At 36.0% G+C, this 25,480-nt stretch overlaps 1 protein-coding gene across 2 annotated transcripts in view; it reads left to right on the forward strand.

Moving 5' to 3' along the window:
• Window positions 1–25,480, forward strand: part of galnt18b (UDP-N-acetyl-alpha-D-galactosamine:polypeptide N-acetylgalactosaminyltransferase 18b) — a 131,469-nt gene that overhangs the window by 58,643 nt on the left and 47,346 nt on the right. The window contains exons 2-3 of one of the 2 annotated variants that reach the window (XM_015338423.2): window positions 13,354–13,474; window positions 18,102–18,268. In XM_015338423.2, coding sequence (XP_015193909.1) covers window positions 13,354–13,474; window positions 18,102–18,268 — 288 coding nt within the window. Of the gene's footprint in view, window positions 1–13,353; window positions 13,550–18,101; window positions 18,269–25,480 lie in introns of both variants that reach the window. The other variant, XM_006642499.3, reaches the window with a different exon arrangement.

Consider the following 25,480-nt stretch of genomic DNA (forward strand, 5'->3'; position numbering starts at 1 on the left):
GAGTGGTAATGAGCCACCACCACTCTGAAACTTAACAAGCTCAGTTTAAGCTTTATCAAGTGCTTCTCAAAGATCTTGGGACCATAGGGTGTTCCTCATGGACTGCCAATAGGATTGACCTGAAATAAAGGGCTGTTGACACCAAATCAATATTTTCACACCAAAGAGCTGCACTGGTCAAACTTATGGTAGACCTTTTACGCTGCCGTTCTGTTCTTCTTATGTCAAAATCAATAGTTACATTATTAATCTTAATGACATATTTCATCTTGATTTCTGTTTGGATTATGGGGTCCGTAATGAGAGGGGGTTCGTGCTGGAAGAGGTAGATAATCTCTGCTCTGATCTATTTGCTAGTCCAGAGCCCAAAGCAAGTGAGTCAGGCTTTATTAAAACAGGTGTCATTGTCACAGCAAAGCAGCTCTCTTGCTAAGAGCACTCCTTTTGTTATTATTTCATAACTATAAATCTCACAACATGATTCATTGTTTAAAATAAAGGAACATTTTATTTTAAAATGAGAATTAAGACTGGTTAAACAGTCTCTGCTCTATTTAGGATTATTTTATGTAGTTTACCATGTACTGTCTAATTGCAGTAAACTGGGAATAATTCAAATAGTGCAGACACTTAAACAGGGTTTAGAGGGTTAACAGGGTTAAGAGCTCTTTTTAATAAAAGAGCTTATGCTTCTAAATTTTTTCTTACTTCTGTTCTCTTTTTTAAGAATTCAGCTGATGACTCTTGAAGAAATTTATGTGCCTCAATTACAACTGAGAAGCCTGGTAATGGTGAATGCCTTGCATTTGTTGTGTAACTAGTGAATTGTCTTTTGTATTAGACCAAGCCTCTCCTTTTTGCATTTATTAACAGAACATAAGAAGCTAAGAATGCAATATTTTAATAAGCTACTAATCTTGGTCTAATAAAGGGAAACATTAACTGCTGGACATGATTTATGTGTAATCTTTGTGTGTAATTGTATTCACATTAATGAGGATTAAGTCAATTATTAAAATGTCACTCTCTCATTTGCATTCACTCCCTGCATCCTGTCGGTGAAAGAAAAAGTACGTCAATTGCAATACAGCAAAACCATTTACTTTAAACCAATAACCATTATGTATCAACCTGTTTCAAGTGCATCTAAGACATAAATACCTTAAATACTCATTGCCAGAGGAAAGTGGCAAGAAAGTGCAAAGTTCAGAGTGCAGTCCAGTGATGCAAAATTACTATTTTTAGTTTATTTAAATGTGTTACATGGAAGTGTTTTATTTATTATTAAGAAACAGTGCTATTACTGCTTTTTTCTGGAGACAATTTTAATAAGTAGAACTGGAAATCTTAGGAATGAAACTCAGTAGTCTAGACTGAAAAATGTAATAGATTTTCAGTAGAAACAGTTGACATTTGAAGTCCTTGCCCATATATTTTTGTAGTGTTAATTTGTACATTATTTCACAGCATAAGCTTGTTTTTCCCTTTTCTGTAGTAGCTGAAGAAGCTTGGTTTCAGGCATTGTCATCTGATGCTACAGTACAGTGCTTTCATGTGCGATAAAAATACTAAAAATGGGTATCTGCAACAAATTATATTTTGCAGACTGGGTTGACAGGATTGAGCCAGGAACTACATGAAAAAGTGACACATCTGTGTTTTGCAGCCATAATAAATGCTCATATTAGTTTATTGCTCTTATTATTTTGAATTTTACAACAATCAGTTTTGTGTTTCACAGAAAGTACAGAGAAAAGCCATCTAATTGTGACACAACCATAAAACTGCTGAAAAAGGTCAGTTATTGTCAGGAGGAAAATGATGGTCTCTTTATTTCTAAATGACAAAAAATGGCTCTGCATTTTCAAAAGCAAAGGTTTTCCCACTATTGCTGTGCCCTTTTTTCCATAATAGTTTAATTGAAAGTGCAAACACATGTCTTGCTGCTACCAGTACTGCCTGCCCTACTGCAGGCTTTAAACATGAGAAAAGAAGCAACAGTATGGATCTGTTTATATTCAGGACACTTTACTGCAACAGGGGTGAAGGTTCGAATTTCTTATTTATTTGGTAATTTTCCCAATTAATTTTTGTTTAAAGATTAATTTCTTCGTTGGCAAATTAATATTGATTCACGAACCCAATGCTTGCTTTACAGATCTTTTATATCAGATTCCCTTTATGAACATTTTATCCTAACCTCCACTGTGACGTGCATTGCTCTCTTGTTGTAAGACGAAGGTGCTTTAATTGGTCTAATTGGAAATACTGCTGTACTGTATGTATGTATACTCAAAATAGTTCAAGTAGGGAGCTGTGCCAGCATGGATTGGGCTACAAAGGAACAAGTAAAGGTTTATTGCATACTGAAAAGAGAAGAAAAAAAACAATGTTTCAGCTGTGGAGCCTTCTTTGGAATATTTTCCAAAGGCCCTGAACTTTTACAGCACTAGGTGAGAAGCCCCCAAAAGCAAGTTTACCTGTATTTACCCTTTGTGGGTAAATGAGCACTTGGCTTTATAAGCTCTGGCGAGACGCTGCAGACCTTGGCCTTGAGGTCAGCTCTGCCAATAATATTAATCTATCAACCAGAGGCCGTAATAGAAGTGCATTTCTGGTAATAGAAAAGTTGGTCCTCTAACAAATTAGAAGGAGCACAGCTGTGCTTTTCCATATAAAAATCAATACCTATAACTCTAAAAAACACACGCTTGCTGAGAATGCAAATGAAATGGCACATTGAATTTCATACAGAGAACAGCAGGATATTCTCACAACGTCCACAGGTCCCTGAACTCTAGCTCCCTATGTTCCATTCAGAGTGGTAAACATTGATTTCAGAGAGGATACCCAGCAGGCAAATATATAATCATTGTGGAGGGCCACAGTCAAAAAGTGGTATCCTCACACACAGTGCAGTCCTCAGTAATCCATAACCTTTGGGCCTTTTCATCGTTCCCAAGGCCTGTGACATATTCAGAAGCAGTTCATCAAGAATACTGACCTGGAGTATTCGCGAATGATAAAAACAATCAATGAAAAAATGAGAATCTAAGAACATCAGAAAGATTTCAGTATAGTATAGTAGTTTTGGCCCATAATCCTCATTTGATTTTAAGTAGCTAAATCATTGTAAGATCTCATTCATTCAGTCCTGTCTTGGAAGAAGCCGGGGTATCAGTTTCAACAGCATTGCTGTGTAGTTTCTTTGCAATACCTACAGCCCTTTGTGTCACCCTCATTCTCAGTTTCAAATGCACTGTAGTTTCCATTTGTTTTCTCAGGTTCTCATGTTGATTTTGAAGATTGTGAAACGTGCTTTTCTCAGTGCCTTAGAGGATTTTGAATACTTGAACCAAGGCCCATCTAAGTGTTCTCTGTTCAAAATGAAAAAAAACATTCAGTCCTTTTAGCCTTCTCAGTGCAGAACTCTGTTTTCTACTTTTTTGAACTGCAGTTATTCTAGAGGAGCAAAATCTTTTTTACAAAGTGGTGACCCTCAATGTAATCCAAATCAACATCTCTCATGATAACAACTGATTTATACAGGAATATAAATGTAAAAGAGACACCTTCATCACCTCCATCCCTTTTATCTTTCATGTCTTTCCAGAATGTGGTGTATCGGTTAATGTTGTTTCCTTCATCGCCACTTTCTGCGAGCTGTGTTTCTGTGATTCCAATTAAATCATAATCATAAAGTAATACAGCAGCTTCTCTTCTATAATGCTCTTGGCATTAAATACACACACTTAATTACTGGGTCCTTTGAAAGCTTGTTTTGCCTTTGAGTTCATTATCTGTCTCTGCTTCTTTATGTGTCTCTCTTGAAGTTGTCTTCTTAGGATTCTCTGACAGTTTCATTCTAGTTTAAATGTTTTGGGATTACTTTGTAGATTTTTGCCTCAAGCTGATTTTTACCCTTCTCATTTAGATGTAATCCATCATGTGTGTGTTGATAGCCCCTGCTGTACAAAGCTTTCCAATGTTTGAGAGAGCTGTATCCTTCTTTGCCAAACTGTGCTCTCACCCCAGCATTTAGGTTAGCTTTTGCAGTTTGTAAGGTTCAGGCCCTGAGAGCACCACCACTTCTAGGTAGAGAAAGAAATCTGAATGTATTTCAATGGAAAACGATGCTGTTTGTGTTTATGTCATGTTACTAGACTCCTGCTGGCTCTTTAGAGCACGTGAGCTCCTGGAAGATGGCGTACTGTTGTTTACTTGGGGTCCCAACTACTGTACATAACGCACTTGCAATGTTCCTGAGAAAAGAGGATCCAACAGCCACATTTCTCTTTTCCATCTGTGCTTCTGCTTAGCACAGAGCAAAGGAGTCCTTAACTCCCAGAATGTGAATTTAGCCGCAGTGAACCAGCTCCTCTCTTTGTTAGTAAAATGCCAGTTGTTTTTGTCTTATGAAGCCCCAAACTATTAATCTACAAGGTACCAGTACAAATGCACAGAACTCAGCAATAGAAGAAGGAGAAATGACTTTTTGATGAACTACAAACTGATTAATTCTTTTCATTTTTAATTTACATTTTGAATAGGAAATTCTATTTTTAATTAATTGGAGGCTTGATATTGCTATCTTTGAAACTGACCATTCATGCAAAGTATCACTCTCATGTCTTTATACTTTTATTGAAGCCTTTTGACACTATCATATCACATATTACTGTATTTTGCTGAAAGTAAATGCACCAGTAATTGGAAGGATTTTAAGCATTACTTTAATACCTCTGGGGTCTTGTAGAATGAGTTCATTTCTTAATGTTCTGTCTTCTTTCCAACTTTAATTAAACATCACACTGTGCAACCATGTGTATGTTTTATTAGCTGTATGTCTTAAGTCAAGTGTTAATTATTTCAGTGTGATACATCATTGACTTGGATGAAAACCAATCAGGCAGAAATTAACTCTAGCTTTGGGTTTTTAAAAAATAATGTTTTCTATAAATATAACAGTTCTCATTGTTTAAACAAATGCAGAATTCTGTATTTTTAAATACATATAGTTTCAAAGTATATAAATGTTCAGTTTTTATAATGTATAATATATTTTATACAATGAGCAGTGAATATATATATATATGTGAAATACAGTAGGACCCTGTTCATGTATTACCTTTTTATTTGTGAGAACTTAGTCAAAATACATCTTCTTCAAACATAAATATTGTCAAAGCAAGTTATGCACATATTGTGCCTGCTAAAGTTTCAACAGTAGTTTTTCTGGTCAGATTTGAGATACAGTAGGAGCTGCGAAGCTTTGGTGCTGTGGTGCTTGCAAAAGAAGAATCAGAGGTTAGTTCCCACTCTGAAATATGAAAAATTAGAAAAGAAAATGTCTTTCTTCATCCTCCTTCTCTCTGTCTCACCACTGAATAAAACTTTACAGCCAAAACAAAGATCATAGCTCCACAAACAAGTACCACAGCAGTCCCCTGGTCAGAATGTTATCAGACATGGCAGGCTTACAGCAAACATAGTAGTTTAACCTTGGAGCAAGGAAATTGAAATAGTGGAAATCAGCCCATAATGAGGATGAGCTTAAGGAAGGACATTGCAAGTGTGTCTGAGATAAAAATGGAGATAATGTGCTAATGTATTAAATTAATATTTCACTCAGGTGTTTACCAAGGGATCAATAGTGTTCCTTGGGAGCAGGAAGGACAAACAACTACCAAGTGTATGTAGGAAACAAGATGTTTCCTTGAAACAAATACACTTCAAAGGCCCTTTAAAAATACTCTTACAGCAAAGGGATGGCAAAACCAAACCCAGTAATTATAGATGAATACGTCTAACTTCTAATTAGATATAAACGATACTTTGAACTACACTAAATTATTATCTAGATGATAGGATTCTAGGGGACAGTGGGGATTTAAAAAAGGCAGGTTTTGCTTAACTGACATAGAGTTCTTTGAACAAGGTACTGCAGTAATTAATGCAATCTGAACACATGATATGGTATATTTAGATTTTCAAAAGGCTTATGATTAAGCTCTTTATAAAAGATTAATTCTCAAATTGCAGGTGGTAGGCAAAGTAATGCATGGACTGAGAACTGATTAATGGACATAACACAGAGAATATAGATAACGGGTGAATGCAGAGATTGGGCCGATGCAATTAGTAGAGAAACACAGGGATTTGTTTTAGGACTAGTGCTCTTCCTGATTTTTATCAGTGGTCTATGTTCTGGAACAGTGCATTAACTAGTAAATGTATTGGATGATACTAAAATAGTAGGATATGCAAACACTTCAGAAGCAGCAGCAAAAAGATTTCAAGACAAATTTCAAGATTAGGCAGTCACCTGACATAAAATGTACTGTACATTGTTACAGTACATTAAGTGTTACATGTGAATAGTAAAAGCAGAAACAGTAAACATGTGTATGTAAGATGGGAAACATAAACCTGAACAAGCTACTTAAAAAAGGACATGTTTTATTTTGACATATTAAATTGTTCTATGTTATGTGGTGGAGTAATTAAAAATCCAGACTATATTGTATATTTAAAAGTGTAAAATTTAAATTAACAGAAAGTTTTATTGTAAAATTTACATTATGATTTCATTTCCATTTTGGTAACCAGATTACAAAAAAAAGTTTTGCTGCTTTGAATGTCTAGAGATGGGTTCTTTTTTAAAATGCCTGATGCATGCATGCATGCTTTTTTTTCAACATGAGGTCTGCTGCTGTTTCAGCTTATTCTTATTCATAGACTTTTCACAATGATACTTATAAATTGCTTATAAGTGACACCAAAAGGAATGAAGTGCAAGGAATATGATGGGTAAAACAGACACTTTTGGGAAAGGAGTGGTACAAGCCTAAAGGCAGTGAGCCAAGTTAATTAATAATAATAAATCCTTACATTTATATCGCGTTTTTTCTGGACACTCAACTCAAAGCGTTTTACGGGTAATGGGGACTCCGCTCCACCAATGTGCAGCATCCACCTGGATGATGTGACTGCAGCCATAGTGTGCTCACCACTCACCAACTATCAGTGGGGAGGAGAGCAGAGTCATGAAGCCAATTTATAGATGGGGATTATTAGGAGGCCATGACTGGGAAAGAACAATGGGAAGTTTGGCCAGACACTGACTCACACCTGCTTAGCTTCAGTGGGTTGCCAGTTGTGAGTTGCAGGGTGACATGACTGGTGGCTGATGGATTTATGCAAAGTGATTCCAAAGTGGGAGGAGAGAAATGGAAAACAATAATTGGCTATTATTACTATTGGAAACTTATCCACTGACATTGCTTTGATAGGAATTCTGGGACTTTCTCTCAAGCTCTGTCTTGTTCCACAGGTGGTCCAACCTGACAATGGGCAGGTTCATGTGGACAGATAGCATCTGAAGCTAGAACTGTCCAGTGCTTCCTTGGCTAGCTCTTTAACAGAACATAACCTTTAGGATTGATGGCAACTTGGACAACAGCATATTCCGCCCCAGAACACTCAGTATCTTGAATGGGTGTGGATGAGGATGCTTCAGGCACTCACTCAAAAGCTCACTGGGTCAGTTAAGGGGCACTGTATAGCCTTTGGTGTTGCCAGGCGTTACAGGTAGTATTGATTTTTAATAACTACACCATGTGTTTCTGTGGCAGTCTAGAGTAACAGCTACTCACTGCTTATTAGCATCTGTTGTCTTTTATTTTCTAAAACTGATTTAAGTAAATTGGCAGCAATTATATTCATGATTGATACATTAGTAAGGCTTCAACACCCATGAAAAGCACGTGCTGCCTTATTAAAACTGGCAGATATCATTTTAGGCAGTGTAAGACATAAAAATGTGAAATGTAATGCATTCTTGGAGTTCTCAGTGGTGAGCACGCTGTTTTTTATTGTTTTTGTTTTTGAAGTCTCTTGGTCACTTGCCATTGGCAAAATCCAATCAATGGATCAGTCCTAATGCTAGGATTTCCAGTTCCTCACAGTGAAGTCTTTCTAACTTTCTAGCATTCTAACAGTGAAGTTTTTCAATCCGGCAAAAGATTTCTTTGCCAAAACTGCAAATGTTGAACATGAAACTTAGAAATGCCACTGAATCTAAAAGGGTATTTTTTTCTAGTTTCTTTCAGTTATCTGACATTTGTTAAGCCTGACTGGATTACTGTCCTGTGAATTAATGAATTGTCTCTCCAGCGAATTGAATTGTCATGTCCGGTAGCAACCTATCACATTACCTAACGGTTTAAAAGCCAAACCTTAAAGCTATGGTTGGCTACTGTTCATAACATTTATACTTCCTGCTATTTAATTTATATTTAAGAGAAGAAACAAAAAGAAAACATGTATCTTTATTTTTTTATTTCCTTAAGCTTGGGAGCAGCTGTGTTGTGTTGGAAAAATCCATTAAGATAACGCTTTCTTTTAAAAACATTGTTTTCTTATAAAAGATATATATTAAAATAGTATTGTGAGGACAAAATAGCAATGTTCTATCTTTGAAGTTTAGTGGTTTACTTTTTATTCAAACAAATGCAAAAGTGGTATTTTAAAATATTGAAAATGTCTACTAAGGAATAGAAAGGAGATGTTCTCAAATGCATATTGTGGAAATTCTATCCTTTTTTTATAAATAAGAACTACAGTATTTATGAGACAAAGCTTCCAAAGAATGTGATTTAAATGCCAAAACAAAACTAAGTATTTATTTTCAGAAGTTCATGGAGGAAAAAAAGGCAGTAGTAAACTCTATTCTCTTAATGCTACTAAACATCTACTGTACACGTCTCATTCATTCAGTTGTTCAATATTGATAGCTCAATTGTTACATTATTGAACAGACCTACAGTTCCAGTAACTACTGTATTTAGTGTGAGCATAGCAACCACACGCTTCTTCTCTGTTACATCAATGTTTTGTGTTTAGTTTGTTTCTTTATTTTACCCAGTATTATTAACTATTTGTTTGTCAGGGACTTGGGACTTATTTGCTACAGGTTGTGTGTCTTCTGTGTGAAGTCTTCAGTCTGCTTCTGTTAGTGACAGGTTATATATGTTATACACCTTTGGAAACAACATAATTTACAGATAGAGGCACTCAGCACACTATAGAGCATCAGACATAATCTGATGGATGTAAGTTTGAATCACTTCCATACTCTACATCAGACAAAACCATGGATAAGGTCTTAAGATAATGTTTTTTTTTTTTTTTTGTTTTCAGAGAGTTTGGGATATTATCAGCTTCCAGCTCCTTTGGAGTTAATTTCCATAACCCTCATCCTATGCTTTACCATAAGCCCCCTCCACAATATATGCACAACATTTATGCATTTATATTAATATATAATAATGATCTATTTATACATTTATAAACTATATATATATATTTAGATTTACAATTATGCATTTTATATGGACATGGGGACACAGTCCGAAGACTCTCTGTGGCTGTCAAATCCAACAAGCTAACAAATCCATTTTCAGCTAATTTTAATGTTCCCTCTTATCTCCGGGTTTAAACTCCTAGATCTGTGATTCTCCAGCAAATGCCTTTGTGGCCTCAATGCTAGCTGCGACCCTCCTTGATAGGAATTTCCTTTTGCAAAGTTCATTGTACATCATGTAGAAGCAGGATATCCAAGTTTTACAGTATATAGTTCCATGTAATCACTCTTCTTAAGAAAAATAATTAAATCCCATTACTGTATGTAAGCCAAATATATTTAGCAAAGTATTTTAACCATATTTGCCTAAGAGATAGAGGTGTTCAGATGATTTACTGGGAAAAGTTTCAAAGTACCATTTCATTAAAATAAACAATGTACAGTAGTGTAGAAAAATAATTCTAAATGCATTGTAAAGACAGAAATCATGACAAGGTAAACACAATGTGGTTTCTCATCATGGTGAAAAAATATATTATTATTATTTATATATTCATTGTTATGAATATTTCTTTATATAATTATATTATTATTATTATTAAATTATGGTGAAAACTGTGAAAATGCATATACACATTGTACACACAGATAAGTGTGGATCAGCACATAGTAAATATTTGAGAAAAAACGAAAGAAATTCCCTAAATTCCTGTAAACACTTTGGATCCCTGTAAATCTGTTTGTGCCTGAACCTCCTGGTGAGAACCAGTGTCACAGCAACAATACAGTTACATTCTGTTGCACAAATTCTCATCCATGACCCAGTGTCCTGTGTCATTGTATTTTGTACAATGGTGTTGTTGTCTGCTTCTCTGAAGGATAACGTTTACTTCAAGAATGCAGGTGGACATTGACGGCAATATACAAAAGCGTTTCAGGGAGCAATGTACTAAAGATAAATCCTATTCCAATTAATTTTCCTCGACATTGTAGTTTCTAATTCATCCTTGAAAACAGGAAGTCTGAAAAGTCAGGTTTTCTTTGCCTTTGGGTTGATTCATTAATCCATGTGTGAAGGGGCAAAGGCATGTTTTTTTAAACAAAATACCAAAAATACCACAGTACTTTAACAGCTTTAAGATTGGAGAATTGCTCAGCTAGAAAGCTACTACGTAGATGTAGATGTAGATGTTGGCAGCTTTGTCTTTAGGGTTTAGATAAGATAAGATCACTTTATTGGACATATAAAATTTGTTGTATTAGGAATTTGTCTTTTCGCATATACCAACTTGCTCTCCATGAGACACACAGACAGGGAGAGAGGCTTGGGGTCAGTGCGCAGGGTCAGCCATTTATATGGCTGCTCCTGGAGCAGTTGGGGTGAAGGGCCTTGCTCAGGGGCCCAATAGAGTAGGATTCCTCTGCCAGCCGCAGGATACAAACCAGCAACCTTCTAGCCACAGGCACAGATCCTTAGCCACAGAGCCACCACACCGCCCTTTGCACAATTGTGCACAATAAGTTTGCAGAATTCTTCAGGAATTATGAGAATATGAAAATCACAAAGGTTACAAATAGGTTACAATACATATACAAATCATCCTACAGTATTTGGCTCATTTGTCAGAGTGCTGAGATGGACTACCAGCCTACCCTGCCTTGTGCTCGTTGCTTGCCACGTAGGCTCTGGCTTCCCGCAACACCATACAGTATGGTATAAAGCAGTTTGGCAAATGACATGACATGACATGACTTCTAAGTGATCCAAGAATAATTTCCAGCCATTTCTAGAAAGAAGCCAGGGAGTCACCTTCAACAATATGTTTGGCTTCTTGTTGTAGACCCCCACAACCCTTTGTATAAAACAGGACCTCCTGGTCACAGTTCTGAATGTACAGTACCTCTGTATAGTTTCTGGTTTGCCCTGTGTCCCTTGGTTGGTACTGTATTTCACAGTTCGCTCAAATCCAGTGGAGTTTGTCAGTGCTGTTGAGAATTTTGAATACAGATTCCTTTATAGTTCTCTCTGTTCAAGTCTCAAAAGTCTAAAACATTCTAGATCTTTAAATATACATCCTAACATTCTGTTTGCTTTTAATTATTGATTCTCTATATAGCCTAGAAGACCAAAATGATGTGAAGGTAATCATTGTTGTCTTGTTCATCTCACATCTGACAGATGTTTGCACATTATTTCCTTTTTAACCTCTGCTGTATTTGCTATTTCATCTACAGTATTTTGGAGTCATTCAAGCACCTGACTAGTTTGTTAACTATACCAGAATTATTTATATTAATTATTGATAATGTCATATCCAAATAATTGATTTATAATAAAGGAGCAGTGGTCTTGTCTATGACATACTTATTAGGTTTGAGCCTTGAAATATAATAATACTATTTATGTTTATTAAACAATAAACTGCATAATGCAATAACAATAAATACAAGATCAAACAATAAAAGGAATAAGATAAACAGAACAGGAGGCAATGAGTATGAAAGTATTATCTAATGAAGAGCAGAGATCAATCCAAATTCAATTTAAATAAAAGAATGAATCATTTAATTTCAAACTAATCTTTTTCAGACATGATATAGTCTGATATAGTGTAATGCAGTATGTGTAGTATTTAATATCTGTTAGATTATTTGCTGTCATTCTATTTTACAAACAATTCAGTGTATTAAAGATTGAATGCTAGTTCAATTATGACATACTGCATGCATCCTCAAAGAATGGAAGTACACATGGGTATACATTGCTGAAGTTGTGGAAAATCCACATTCCTGAATGTTTTCATTATACAGGTATGGGACAGCAAACCAGCAATACATATTATAAATACACATTTAAAACCTTAATTATATGGAAGTATTCGTGCTACATTTTTATGCTTTGTAGCTTTCAGATTTTTTTAACTCATAAGATACACTCACTTCCTGGTTTTCAGGTATATATTTACTGTCCACAAATGAAAACAGCATTTCATTGCATCACATCTCAAAATGGACACTAACTTTTTAGCGGATGTGTTTGGTTGTACGTCTAATATAGTTATGCCCTCTGCTTTGACAGCTTTTTGCTCTGCCTAGTTATCAGTTACTGAAGTATGTGACACCCTCTAGTGCTCAGCTTTCTATAAGCAGATTGATGTGGTAGCTACACATTTTGTAGAGTAAGGACTGCTGCTAAGAACACCTGTGATACAGGAGACCTTCTGTTAATGAGGGGGCGTATGTGTGATGTTCAAGATAAGCTGGCTGGACTTACTGCACATTATAAATGACCACTAAAGAAGGAAGAAGTTCCTTGTCTAAACGAATGCACTGTATCAAAATGTGCTGGGCTCGAATTCTGAAGCACGCAGGCATGTTGTCTGCCACAGGGCAGAAAGATCAGTGACAACAACAACAGCAGAAAGGAAGCTGAGTCTGAGAGGCCGGGTTTATTCAAATCATAATGTGGCTTTGGCTTAACTATTTACTTGCATGTGTAATTCTTTCGATTATTTTGTGCAAATAAATTTGGATAACAATGTAAAGAGGTGGCGAAATTTTACAAATTTGAAAACAATAGTCACAGGGGATTAAAAACCTGGTAAAAACATGATCATCAGGGAGGATTGATTATCATGTGAACTATGCTGCTCAAAAAAAGTGGCATCTTTTTATACAGAAAGGTTTTGGGAATCTGGAAACACCCTTCCACACCCTTGTTGTACAGTACCTGACTTCCTGACTTCTGGATGAGATCCTCGGATAACCTAACAGAAACTTAACATGCAACGTGGCCCAAATGGCCTACTGAAACCTAAACGGTTGCGGCTTCTTTAGGTTCACAGAAAGCATGTTTGAAAGAAAAGTGCTGCAGTTCAACAGTTACTTATAAAGCCTGATTGGTTGTGTGATCGAAGTATTGCCGGTTTCTCTCATTCTCAGTTTCTGCTTTCTCTAAAATAGCCTTTTCCTGTTTTTTCTTTTCCCAGAAGCACCACCGAAGGAGGATGAGAATGGAGCTGTGGAGTCCTTTTCTGATTCCTCCTTGTTTGCACACTGGGGTCAGGACCTTAGCCCTGAGAATCGGAGGATTGCACTGAAGAAATTCCAGTACTACGGATATAATGCATACCTTAGCGATCGACTTTCTCTAGACAGACAGATACCTGACCTCAGACCTGAAGGGTAACCTATTAGTGCACTTCTTGATCACGGTTGGATCTTTAAACATAAATAGTGAAAGAAAACTCTAGAGAAATCTCAGAGAAAGGGTGATACTTTGTGGTTGAAATATACTGTACAGGTATTCACATTTTCCAATGCCCAGCCATCATTTTTGCTACTTCATTTATTAAAGTTCACGTCCTCACTTAATTAAAAAGTATAGCACTGCATCTTTGTGCATTGCTGGTTTTTGATTAATTGGAAATTATTTTCAGTGTTAGTGTTTTTGAATGAAACACTGTAATAGCTTACTTACGTTTTCTGCTAATAACTCTAAGGAGGTACAGTAATAAGGAGGTATTGTCCTCATGGGCTTCTTTACATTTTAAACAAAATGAAGAATACCTTAATCTTGACATTATTTTTATGTCAAAAGCCCTCTAGGATTAGTGTCAGAGTTTTAAAAAATCCACAAGAAACTGTTGAACTTGTATTAGCCATTTTCAGTTTTAAATCCTATCATCCATCCACCCATTTTCCAACCACTTCTTTCAATTCCGGGCTGCAGGAAGTCCTGTCGTGTGGCTCTAAGTTAGATTGTCAATCTCCTCTCAAGAAGTGTGTGTTTCAGTGAGGAAATATATGCTTCTACTGAGTCTTGCCTTCAGACGAGGCTGCCCTGAAGCCACACTGACCCTTGTCTTGTATTCAGCAGCCGTTCACAAATAATTCCTGAAGAGATACTGTATATCTCGGCACACAGGAATAAATACATGTTCTGGTGCTCCGTGCTCGGAATGACTATAAAATCCTCATACAGTATAGAGCTGTCAAACAGACCATCTATCATTAAAAAGTTTCCAACAATGAAACATAAAAAGAACACAGGCTTGAATAAAAGTAAATCTTGAAAGCAGATTTTTTAAAAAGAAATATGTTTTTTAATGTTGAATGTTCATGTGCCCCGGGCGATTTTGATATACTGTACAACTAGTATTCTGCTTTCACAACCATTAGTGAAATTCTGACTTGGTTACTTTTGAACTTTGGTGTCGTGACTGTCCTTGTTGAGGTCTTCTCTACCCTTAGCCTTAAAGTTAAGGTCTAAGTCCAATCATAAATCACCTACCTGTTGTTACTGATGGCGCAGTGCGCATGTAATTACATTACTGTTGATTCCTCTTAAGATTTGGTTTTATTTCCCTCTTAATGTCCCCGGGCCATTGACTGGGCAGCGTCTGGTTGAAATAGCCTAGTTCCATTTGGTACCAGTCAAGTGTAGCAATAAAGGCCTGCAAAAAAAAATTACATGATGTCAGAATAACTCATTTGGAAACTGGTTCATGTGGCAGAACAGCTAAATAATAAATTCTAGATTCCTGGGCTCCCCCTGGTGCTGTTCTAGTCTGCATACATTTTCTCATGTGGCAGTTGCTGAGGGACACTGTGACTCTTCTGTTCCCCCGGTGGAGATCCCAGACGAAGTGCAGAACTACTGTCTTTTGCCCACCAGACCGTCCAGGAAGGTTTTGTTTCAAACTTTGCAAGCTGCACCATGAGTGAGTTAGCATTTGGATTTTTAAACACTCAACTGGTCCACTGTACCAGAAAAAAAACTTTAAAGTGGTGAAAACATACCTGATCATTTTCTGCACAGAACAGAAAAATGTTGCTCTGATGACTGGGGTTTTTTCGTGTTAATGGACAGCTATTACTTAATTACAGTAGCATCATTAATTCTTCTGCCTATTTGAAAAGAAGCTCTACTGTGTGGGATTCTGGTTGTGGAAGTGGAACAGTGCACCAGTGGATAGGCAAAAGCTGACTTATTCCTTATGATAGTTTTCTGTGGTACATTTGCCATGGGTTTGTCACAATTGTACCATGGTCTCATTGTGGTACTACACTATACCATGGGAATACTATGGTGCCCCATGGTTCAGTGTAGTAAAGCATTGTAAAACCATTGGAAACCACAGAAGATCCATGGTCAAATCACAGTAATACCTCTGGAAAAGTGCAAAAATTCATGGAAGTCCAGATTGGGTGCTGACAATCTGCTTAAAATGCTCTTGCATGGAGTTAAATTCCAGGCCATCCAGTCTATCCCCATTGATACAAGACTTCTCAGTTAAGAAGAGCTCTTAAGAATATGTGGATAGGATCACAGGGTTGAGAGCAAAAATGGCAATGCGGTTTCTGTCATATCTACTGTATGTCATGTGAATCAGAAAGTGCTGGGAATATACTCTGTAATGAATGCAGATCTTTTATAGCAATTTATTTAAGCTGTTTTTAATCAAGGAAAAGAGTGGTTCATAATAAAAAAAAAGATTAAAAAACATCTTTGGCTTTCTAAGCTTTGATAGTAGGTTAAGAATGCTAAAACCCTGATGGAAAAGGCAGTTAAGCTAAAGCAAAGTGGTTAAAATTCTGATTTAGATGTTTTTGAAAACAAACAGAATAATACTAGAATAGTATTCTAATATAATATTTGCCTGATAAATACATCTGATTTAGATGCTTTTGAAATTATAGAATATTATTCTAGACTATAATTTCCTTAAGAATATTAATAGATTAATATGTCTTATTACTAGAAGTTTGTGGTATTAAGCAATCATAATAAAAAATTATTATTATTTTAATGCAATTTGATTAATTTAATTTTGCTTCTGGTGCAATTTAATTTCCTCTATAGGAAAGTGTACAGCCTAAAAGATATTTGAAACACGTACAGTACTCCAGGGAAAGCAGATAATTTTTCTTTTGTTCATTATTTTATGCTACATTTGTCCTTTTGAAACATGGCTTCATCTTTCAACTGTGTGTCTTATTTTCACATGCATGCTAAACCACCTCCTCCTCAGTTTTGCCTTATAGAAGACTGCCTACTGTATTATCGTTTAATTTGATCCAGGTACATCTTAACTAGCAGCAGTAAATTGACAGTCAAGGAGGTGAAAACTGTCTTTCTATAATAATGGATCCCCATTTCTGTTTGGATTGTTAAGAAGACGGTGGTAACAGTAGTGCAAAATGCCAGGGCATTTAGTTACAGTTATTTCAGCACCTAGAAGAAGACACATAAAGATGTCAGAACACATTTGCATTCAGTGCAAACTGATTTGCCCTTGTGTCATTCCACTGAGGTGAATACATATTAAGGCAATTCCTTTCATAGACATGGAGAATTACTGAGGATAATTCAGATCATCAAAGATGCTTTGTTTGAACAAATTTGAAAACATTCACTTAGGGTACGTTTGTACTGTGAAACATAGTTCTCCAATGGGAACTATGTCAAGAGCTAATGAGGTTAATGTGAAGAGGTTTTAATACATAACAGATCCCGTTAATTGTTCCTCATATCTTAATATTCAAGAGACAATTAAATCTTTGAGAGATACTGGCATTCGTTCAATACTAAAATAACAAAAAGGGCACTTTCTGCTGTTTCCATGTTACTGTGGCAACAGTTGTCTTACCTTTAATAACACAGTACGTTTTAGAGCATAAGCACTGCAGAGGTCATTTTTTCCCCATCTACAAAAGTACATAACATTGTTATCATGTATAGACAGATCCCTCCTTAGGCTATTAAAGCTGAAATGTCAGATATTACCTGTCAGTGAAATGGATTTAGTAGGAAAATGTAAGGGAACAGCTTCTTTGAGGGTGAGAGATCAACAAAGGACTTTTGCCAGTACAGACCAATTAAAGGATCAGTCCTTAAAACATTTGTTAACTGGTAAAATAGCACCCTTACTCCTGATATATTTTGTAGAAGAACATATTAATTGATTTTATTGTGGTGGTTTCACTGCTGTGATCTTGGCTGTGATGTGTGATAAAGTGAGTTTCTCTCACACAAACAATATATATTTTACAGGATGTTTTATATCCTAGAGATTTTATACAGGATATTTTTACTCTTCCAGAAAAGAAAACACTAACATTAATAGTTTAGAAAGCTTTTGCTGTTGGAATTAATTATATAGTATGTATATACAACATTGTACTCATACTAAGAGATAACTGAAATTGGATGAATGGATATATGTTTTTGTAGTGATTTAAGACTTATGTTTCAACCCCAACAGTCACTTTAACAACCATATTATTTTCCTAGTTTGAAACACTGTATATAGGAATATTCTTAAGGTTGTTCACAATAGATTACTCAAACCCTGCCCACAATTAAAGATACAATTACCTGTCAAACACCCTAGATCCTGATTAGAAGAATTACAAATGGTGTATGTGGTTAATTAAATAGTTAAACCAACTATGTACAGTAACTGACAGCTCAGGTGGAGCACATTTCAGAAGTCAATAGGCCCCACAAGAATTGCCTTTGAGACCCTGGTTTGAAGCAACTGGTAAGAGATTACATTTGAAATGATTTGCTGACTGTAGAATCCATCAGTTATACAACCAAATATAATTTCTATTGCTGAGCAAGAGCAAGCACTCACCTAAGATTATTTTTATTATAGCTTATCTGATATCCTTTTAATCACCACATGCTTTTTGTAAGTAAAAGGTTTTTTTTTGTTATTTTTTTTTACAGGTGCAAAAACATTTCATATCCCACAAATCTCCCACAGGTCAGTATCGTGTTTATTTTTGTAAATGAAGCCCTGTCTGTCATCCTGCGATCCATTCAATCTGCCATTCAAAGAACTCCCACTCACCTACTGAAAGAGATTGTTCTGGTGGATGACAACAGTAGTAATGGTAAGTGCCTACCTTTTTAAATCTTCTTCATTTTTGTTTACTAAGGAGTACAATTAATACACTCTCACAAATGAATATTTATATATATGTGACTATTGATATCACACATAAAGCAAAAGATATCAAGTGGAACATAACTCTTCATTTTTCAGTAATTTTAAAGAAAATCTACATTGTTGTGCTTCATTAAAACAAAATCTTACCAACCGTTTTTTTCACAGCTTCTGATTAACTTTTTGTCTCTCTGTGAACATGACTGGTTCCACAGGTTTTAGATCTGAATGCACAAAAATGCATAAGATTGAAACAGGTGGGCTGTGCTCCACCGCTAATAAACAGTTAAAGAGGAGTACTTCTAGGAGTCAGTAATTGCAGGGAGTTTGAGTCAGAACTGGATGGAATTGAAAGAAAAGAAGAGTAGAAAGCAGAGCTTTCCTAAACTGTGTGGTGTGGCTCACCGGTATACCATTAAAAGGCTTCAGGTGTCCCATGGAACCAAGAGATCAGGTTTAGAAAGTACAATTCAGGAGCCTTATATAAAGTAGCTCTTTCCAGCACTGAACAAAATATTAAAGTTATGTTTGTTGTAACAAGCTTGCATTTTTTTATTGAAATTCTAGCAAAAAAATTCAAGTAATTAAAGTTTCAATAAAATTGTAGTCTATTTTTCAGTTCAAAATAATAGTTCTTGCAATAGTAAGGCTGAATATTTTAAAATCATTCAGTGGTTCATAAAAAGTCTGGGATGTTAAAAGTGTGATGAGAGCTGGAAATATTTGCGAAATACTTTTTTAAAGCACAGAGGAAGTGTCACTCACTTTTGACAAAAAACTGTACTCTGAGTAACTCAATGAACTATTCTCTATAAAGACATGTTAATAGAAAAGGTCATGAAGACCTTGGTTGTGTTTATAGCCTGAGGTTCATCAATTTGTTCATGTACACCTCCAGCCAGGTTCGTCTGTGAATCTTCCCCTGGGCACATTAGTGTGGGTAATGATGCCTACAACCTTAAAACTTCTTCCAGATTCTGGTCTGATTGGTCAAAACACTGTGGAGAAAATACAGAGGGATTTTAGGGCAGAGTTACTTGCTGATTTAAAAGAGCACCTCAGGCTATGCAAGATAGTCAATAGAGCTAGTTATGGAATAGCACTACATTCCTACTGAGACTAAACATTCCTTGGGATACAACCTATTGCTGCTCTCCACTTTCATATTACATTTTCAAAGACTGTGCATTGTGCCTGTTGTCTGTTCCCCCTTAGACTGGCTCTGGAAATCTACAGCATATTCATTACCTTATCAAGGTAAAACTAATGGTTAAAACAGACAGCAATGAAGTCTTTAGCCTCCTTTTGGGGGCTTAGTATACCTAATGCTACTTAAGTTTCTATAAGCTTTTCACTTCACTGGAGGTAAATAAAGACGGTGCAGGAATTCCCTTTTGGAAAATAAAAGCAGTAAACAAGCACAGTTTTATTTGACAAGTTTAGGAGCTCTTTAATAAATATTTCCACAAATTAAATTCTTGAGTTTGTCAATTATATCTGATTTTTAGCTGGAATCTGGATTAATCACTGTTGTACTTTATAAAGTAATTACAGTCAAGGACAGAAGTCTTCCCATCTTATTATAAAATAACATGATGACCGAAGATCCATAGCAAAACAGTATATTCACATTAAATGTCAAAGAATAGGCAAGGTTAAAATAGAAATGTTCATACATACTAAAGCCTAAGAAGGTCAGCAGCCATATCACCCTGCAACTCACAACTGGCAACCCACTGAAGCTAAGCAGGTGTGAGCCTGGTCAGTACCTGGATGGGAGACCTCCTGGGAAAAACTAAGGTTGCTGCTGGAAGAGGTGTTAGTGGGGCCAGCGGGGGGCGCTCACCCTGCGGTCCATGTGGGTCCTAATGCCCCAGTATAGTGATGGGGACACTATACTGTAAACAGGCGCCGTCCTTCGGATGAGACGTAAAACCGAGGTCCTGACTCTCTGTGGTCATTAAAAATCCCAGGGCGCTTCTCGAAAAGAGTAGGGGTGTAACCCCGGTGTCCTGGCCAAATTTCCAATTGGCCCTTACTAATCATGGCCTCCTAATAATCCCCCTCTATGAATTGGCTACATTACTCTGCTCTCCTCCCCACTGATAGCTGATGTGTGGTGAGCGTTCTGGCGCACTATGGCTGCCGTCGCATCATCCAGGTGGATGCTGCACATTGGTGGTGGTGGAGGGGAGTCCCCATTACCTGTAAAGCGCTTTGAGTGGAGTGTCCAGAAAAGCGCTATATAAGTGTAAGCAATTATTATTATTATTATTAAGGTCTATTGTATGCCATGTTCTGTAAACTTTAAAATGTATTCCACAACTGTATTTTACTAGCTTCTGTTTTTTATTTAACATGATAACAAACATTTCAGTAAAACGTAAACAAATTGATTAAATTGTTTATCTTCCTACTCCATTGTAAAACAAGCTCACCAATTCTAATTTATTGTAAGTGCTTCAGCTTCCAGGCAGATAGCACTAAAGCCCAAACTTGCCTTGAGCAGTAACATCATAATTAACATTCTGGAAATACAGCACACAATTCATGAGAAATTTAAGGTAAATTTGCCCAGATTATTGCTGGTGAATTGGATCATATGTTTATTCCATGTATCTTCCAGCAGGGTTATTCAGTGAGGCAGCCCAATTGCACAAGCACCTGAATGACTGGAGCCAGTCCAATGTAATTAAATTTTCTGGACTGACACATTATTTAGTACAATGAAAAAGACCTCAACTAACATCAGTGGGGAGTTTTAATACAAGACAGAATTCAAACATCAATAGATGGCTTAGTCAGTCTTCAGAGAATTCAATTAAGACAACCTATTGGTATTCCAGCAAAACTGTAACCTTCAATGAATAAAACCTTTACGTTTAGATACAAAACATGCAACAGTCTGACTGCTCTGAAAAGTGTAAGTGCCAATTAGCTTTATTAAGCTTACCTTTCTGCCTGCCTTTAACATTTCCTTCCCATATTAAAGCATTTCATGTAGATATCTGATTTATTGTATTGATGCACCTTTGCATGAATGGAAAAATAATTTTGATACCAAATAGCTGAAAACAATTAACTGATAACAATCCTAAAACCTGTCCCACCTTATTATATATTGCTCATCCTCTTTTTTTGTCAGTCATGTCTGAAGTTCTATCTCCCATGCACTGTGTGGATTGATCCAGTACTGTGCACGTGCAGAATTTACATCCTGACAAGGTCACTCACCACCACTATCACACATCTTGCTGATGAATAGCTACATTAAGAATTCAGTTCATAGGGATGCTTCCTGTACTTTCTCGTTGAATACAGGGATTTTCATACACTCACAAAGGAAAATAAAAAGAATATGGCTAAAAGCATAATACAATCAAGTCCAAGACTGTGCTCGATAAGCAAGCTAATTGGGGTGCTGCTGCCAATAAATCATTGTAAAGCCAAGGAAAGCACAACACCTGATATAAATTATTTTAAAATACCATTGTATGCGTTTCAATCTTAATGCATGCCTTGTCTTCCTGTGCACCAGGGACACTGCGTGTGTCTGCACACCAGGGATGCTGAGGTACCCTGCGTGTCTGAGCTTGCACCGTTAAAAAGTGAGAGCTGCACTGCTCCCTCCGCTGATCGGACCTCTCATGTGGCGTGTACAAACCCATAAGTCTTTCAGAAAGAACCTTTCAAAGGACGTTGTCTTAATGTCTTTTAACAGGACCTGAGGTACAGGAAAGCAGATTTTGTTCTTCTGACTCCAAAGAAGAGAAGAAGGTTTTTTTTTGTCATGCCAGAACAACTAAGTTGAATAAAAAATCACGATTTCACATTTAGGAGTTGTATGAATTATTATGAATCCTAATTTGAACACACTTTAAATACGGAATGGAATGGGTTCCAATTTACATTTTATGAATTATAAATACAAAAATAAAAATGCAAAGGCCAGCTTTCTACTGAGATATTTTAATGACTAAATTAATAGTGCAGAGCAAATTTCACAATCAAACTTTCCTAACCTTGTGCATTTACTAGCCTAATTGCAATAAACAAGTCCCATTTTTGTGATCACAAAGCCGTTTCAGTAAAATCCCCACCTAGCTTCTAGCTATCCTTGACAGCTCTTGCATTGCGATTTTGACAAGGCAATTTTCTTTAATACAGTTAATTAATTTAAAGAAAACTACTGTACTAAAATAATTACTGCAAATAAGCTGTGAGCATTGCCAATCACTAGGGCAGCACGTAATGGTAGGTAGGTTATTAGTAAAGCAGAAAACTTTTAATTCAAAAATCATTTTATAGATCCAGAGTCTGTTAGGAGTCACGTGTTAGTCCCAGAACATGAGGTTTCAAATGCAGAGCACATCTCTCTGATTTACAGCATTGATCATGAAATGGGGCAGTAATGGTTAGAGTAATAGGATTGCAATGTTTAATTGCCGAGCATATGTCTTATTTATGACACTGGAATATTGAGGAGATGTATAATCATTAGAATAACAAAATTACTTGTTTAAATTCAAAGCATGCCTGATATCTACAGAATAGGCAGTATATCAAAGAGGTAACAGATGAGAAATAAATACATGGTTTAACCCCTCAGAGTCAAAGATTTGTTATTCTGCTTATCATAAATCTGATATCATGTCTTCTTTGGCAAGTTTACCATACAAAATCATAACTCTTCGCTCTAGTCTCTCTAAATATTTAATTAAACGGAATCTGTTGAGGATATTAAATGCATTATTTTGCTCTTGCTATTGTAAATACCGCTTATTTCTGAACTAATTTTCATCCGGTACTGTTGTGATGGGTAATGCAGAAACCAGATTTGAAAGTGTGCTTCATTTAAAAATGTCTAAAAGTCCTTTCAGTCACTGTCATATCTAAATTCATATAATAACTTAATGTAAGTTTAACTTTCTCTAAAAAGAGAATGTTAAAACTAAAAATATGCATTTAAAGTCCAAATTCCATACACAATTAGTTGATCATTTAAAGACTTTTTATAGTTACTAGCAGTTGTTTTGCTTAAGTTTTTTTTTCTAAGTAATCCCAGTGCAGTATAGAATATTGCATAAGCAGTCATTGCTGAAAGCAAAATTGTTCAAAATGTATATTTCTTAGCAAAAGTATGAGCTTTGTTTTTGGTACCAGAATCCCAGGTGATGAGGTGAGGAGTTTATTTCAAAACTCATTTGTATATGAAAAGAGCTTATGCAATCACCCTTTAAACAACATTTCCCACTGCAATGGGTGTCACATTTATTTAAACAAAATACATTTCACCCACATATGTATATACAAGAGGCTTTGAAGTTAAGATCACTGCAGTTAAATTATTAAGAGATCATTAAACTCAAATCTTAGTTATGAAGCAGCAGCAAAGGCAATCTTAGAAATGAGTTCTGGGGACCTTTATAGCAGAAATGCTGTTTGTTCCCTGAAGGAAGCCTGGGGCAAGTAAGTATGGTTCAGAGTACATACAGTATATTTTTGTTATTAATGAAGTTATGAACGCAAGTCTGTTTTATAACATAAACCAGACCTAATGTTTATCAAGAATGCATTTATTGCCAATCAGGCTCCTGAAATTAAACATTCCAGGTCTGTGGCTATGCTGTTTCCTCTATCTAATCTAAATTCTTTTTAAATCTGAAATAAACTCCCTGTGTTCAAATGAGTTTTAAAGACCTATTGATTGATAATTTGTCTGCATTTTTGCTACAGAAAAACACTGAACACAACGTTGAGGTGAAGAGTGTGGTAATTTAGGTAGAGCAGTAGCATTTATATTAACAAGAACATGTAAAAGTGTCCAAAGAACTCTCTGAAGTTTGAAGGATAGTTTCTATAGTCTCTGAAAGTGTTTAATAAGATAAGATTAGTAAAACAGTTGTAAATTACATCCAATTAACTACTTATGATACTGTCTTCCATTTGCCCAGCTAACAAGTATCATGGATGTACACGTAATAATATTGGTGGCATTTGGAAAAGCCAACCACAAAAGGGTTTTAAGTAAGAATATAAATATAACAATAAGATTATTATCAGTATACTGTATAGTCACCACCAAAAGGGCATTGATGCCCAGGAGAAGTTCAAAGAAGACCTTCCAGATTAATTCATAGTCTGAAAGACATGCCTTTCACAAACAGGTTAAAGGAACCCACTTTCTTTTGCCTTGAATGGAACAGATTGTTATTTTTAGGGGACCTAATAAAGGTATTAAAAAGCCTTACAGGTATTAACTGTTCAAGAATCACCAGTGAACCTCAGTGATACAAAAGGCTGGTGGGTGCTGAACTAGAAGCAAATCTACAATATATGGATGAGGCTGGTTGTTGAAAGCTGTACTGAACTGAAGCTTTTTGAAGCTAATTAATTAAATATAGCTGAATGAGATCTTTTGATCAATAAACTAGCAACACACCAACAGGGAGAAATAGATAAATACCTCCTCTTGATTGTAGCATTTCTTAGCCTCACAAGTAATTAGTTCTTATTTGCTTGACAGCCTCCAATAGCAACTACACTATTCCAAACAATGACAGTTTTCCTGTTTGACATCCCTGAAATAACTGCAGGATTTCTGAAAAAAATCCCTATTAGTTATCCCTAAGTGGGCAGGCTATGGACTAGATTCAAGATCCAATATGTTAAAAGGTGTTTGAGTATTACATAGGCAAATTCACTCGACAAACAACAGGATTACTGACATCTGAAAAAACAATATAGATGAACTATATGAGCTCATATACTTAATCTCTATATGTATTTATTACGTATATAATTATATATTATTTATAGAAATTTTATGAGCTCTAGTTAAAAAAAATGATCACAATTCTGATGTGGTTTACCATAATTCCACAGTGCCTGAAAGATAGCAGATTTAAGCAATTAAATTAAAAGAAAGCATTTTTTTGTGTGCTTTGCCCACTAATTTCTCCAAACTTTGTGTTGTTGTTTTGTTTTGTAAGCCACTCAAGGCAAGCATGCTAATGGATGAGATCTTGAAAATGCTCTCAGCTTACACTTTATGAGCAGTAAGATAAATCAGCCACATAGCCCAACTTGTCACATTGCCAGTAAAAGCCAGTGTAGGCCTGTTCTTTCTTAACAGTGTCATTTATAGGAGTGCGCAATT

This window comes from Lepisosteus oculatus, chromosome 21 (genome assembly GCF_040954835.1).
Source record: "Lepisosteus oculatus isolate fLepOcu1 chromosome 21, fLepOcu1.hap2, whole genome shotgun sequence".
Classification (NCBI taxonomy): Eukaryota; Metazoa; Chordata; class Actinopteri; order Semionotiformes; family Lepisosteidae; genus Lepisosteus; species Lepisosteus oculatus.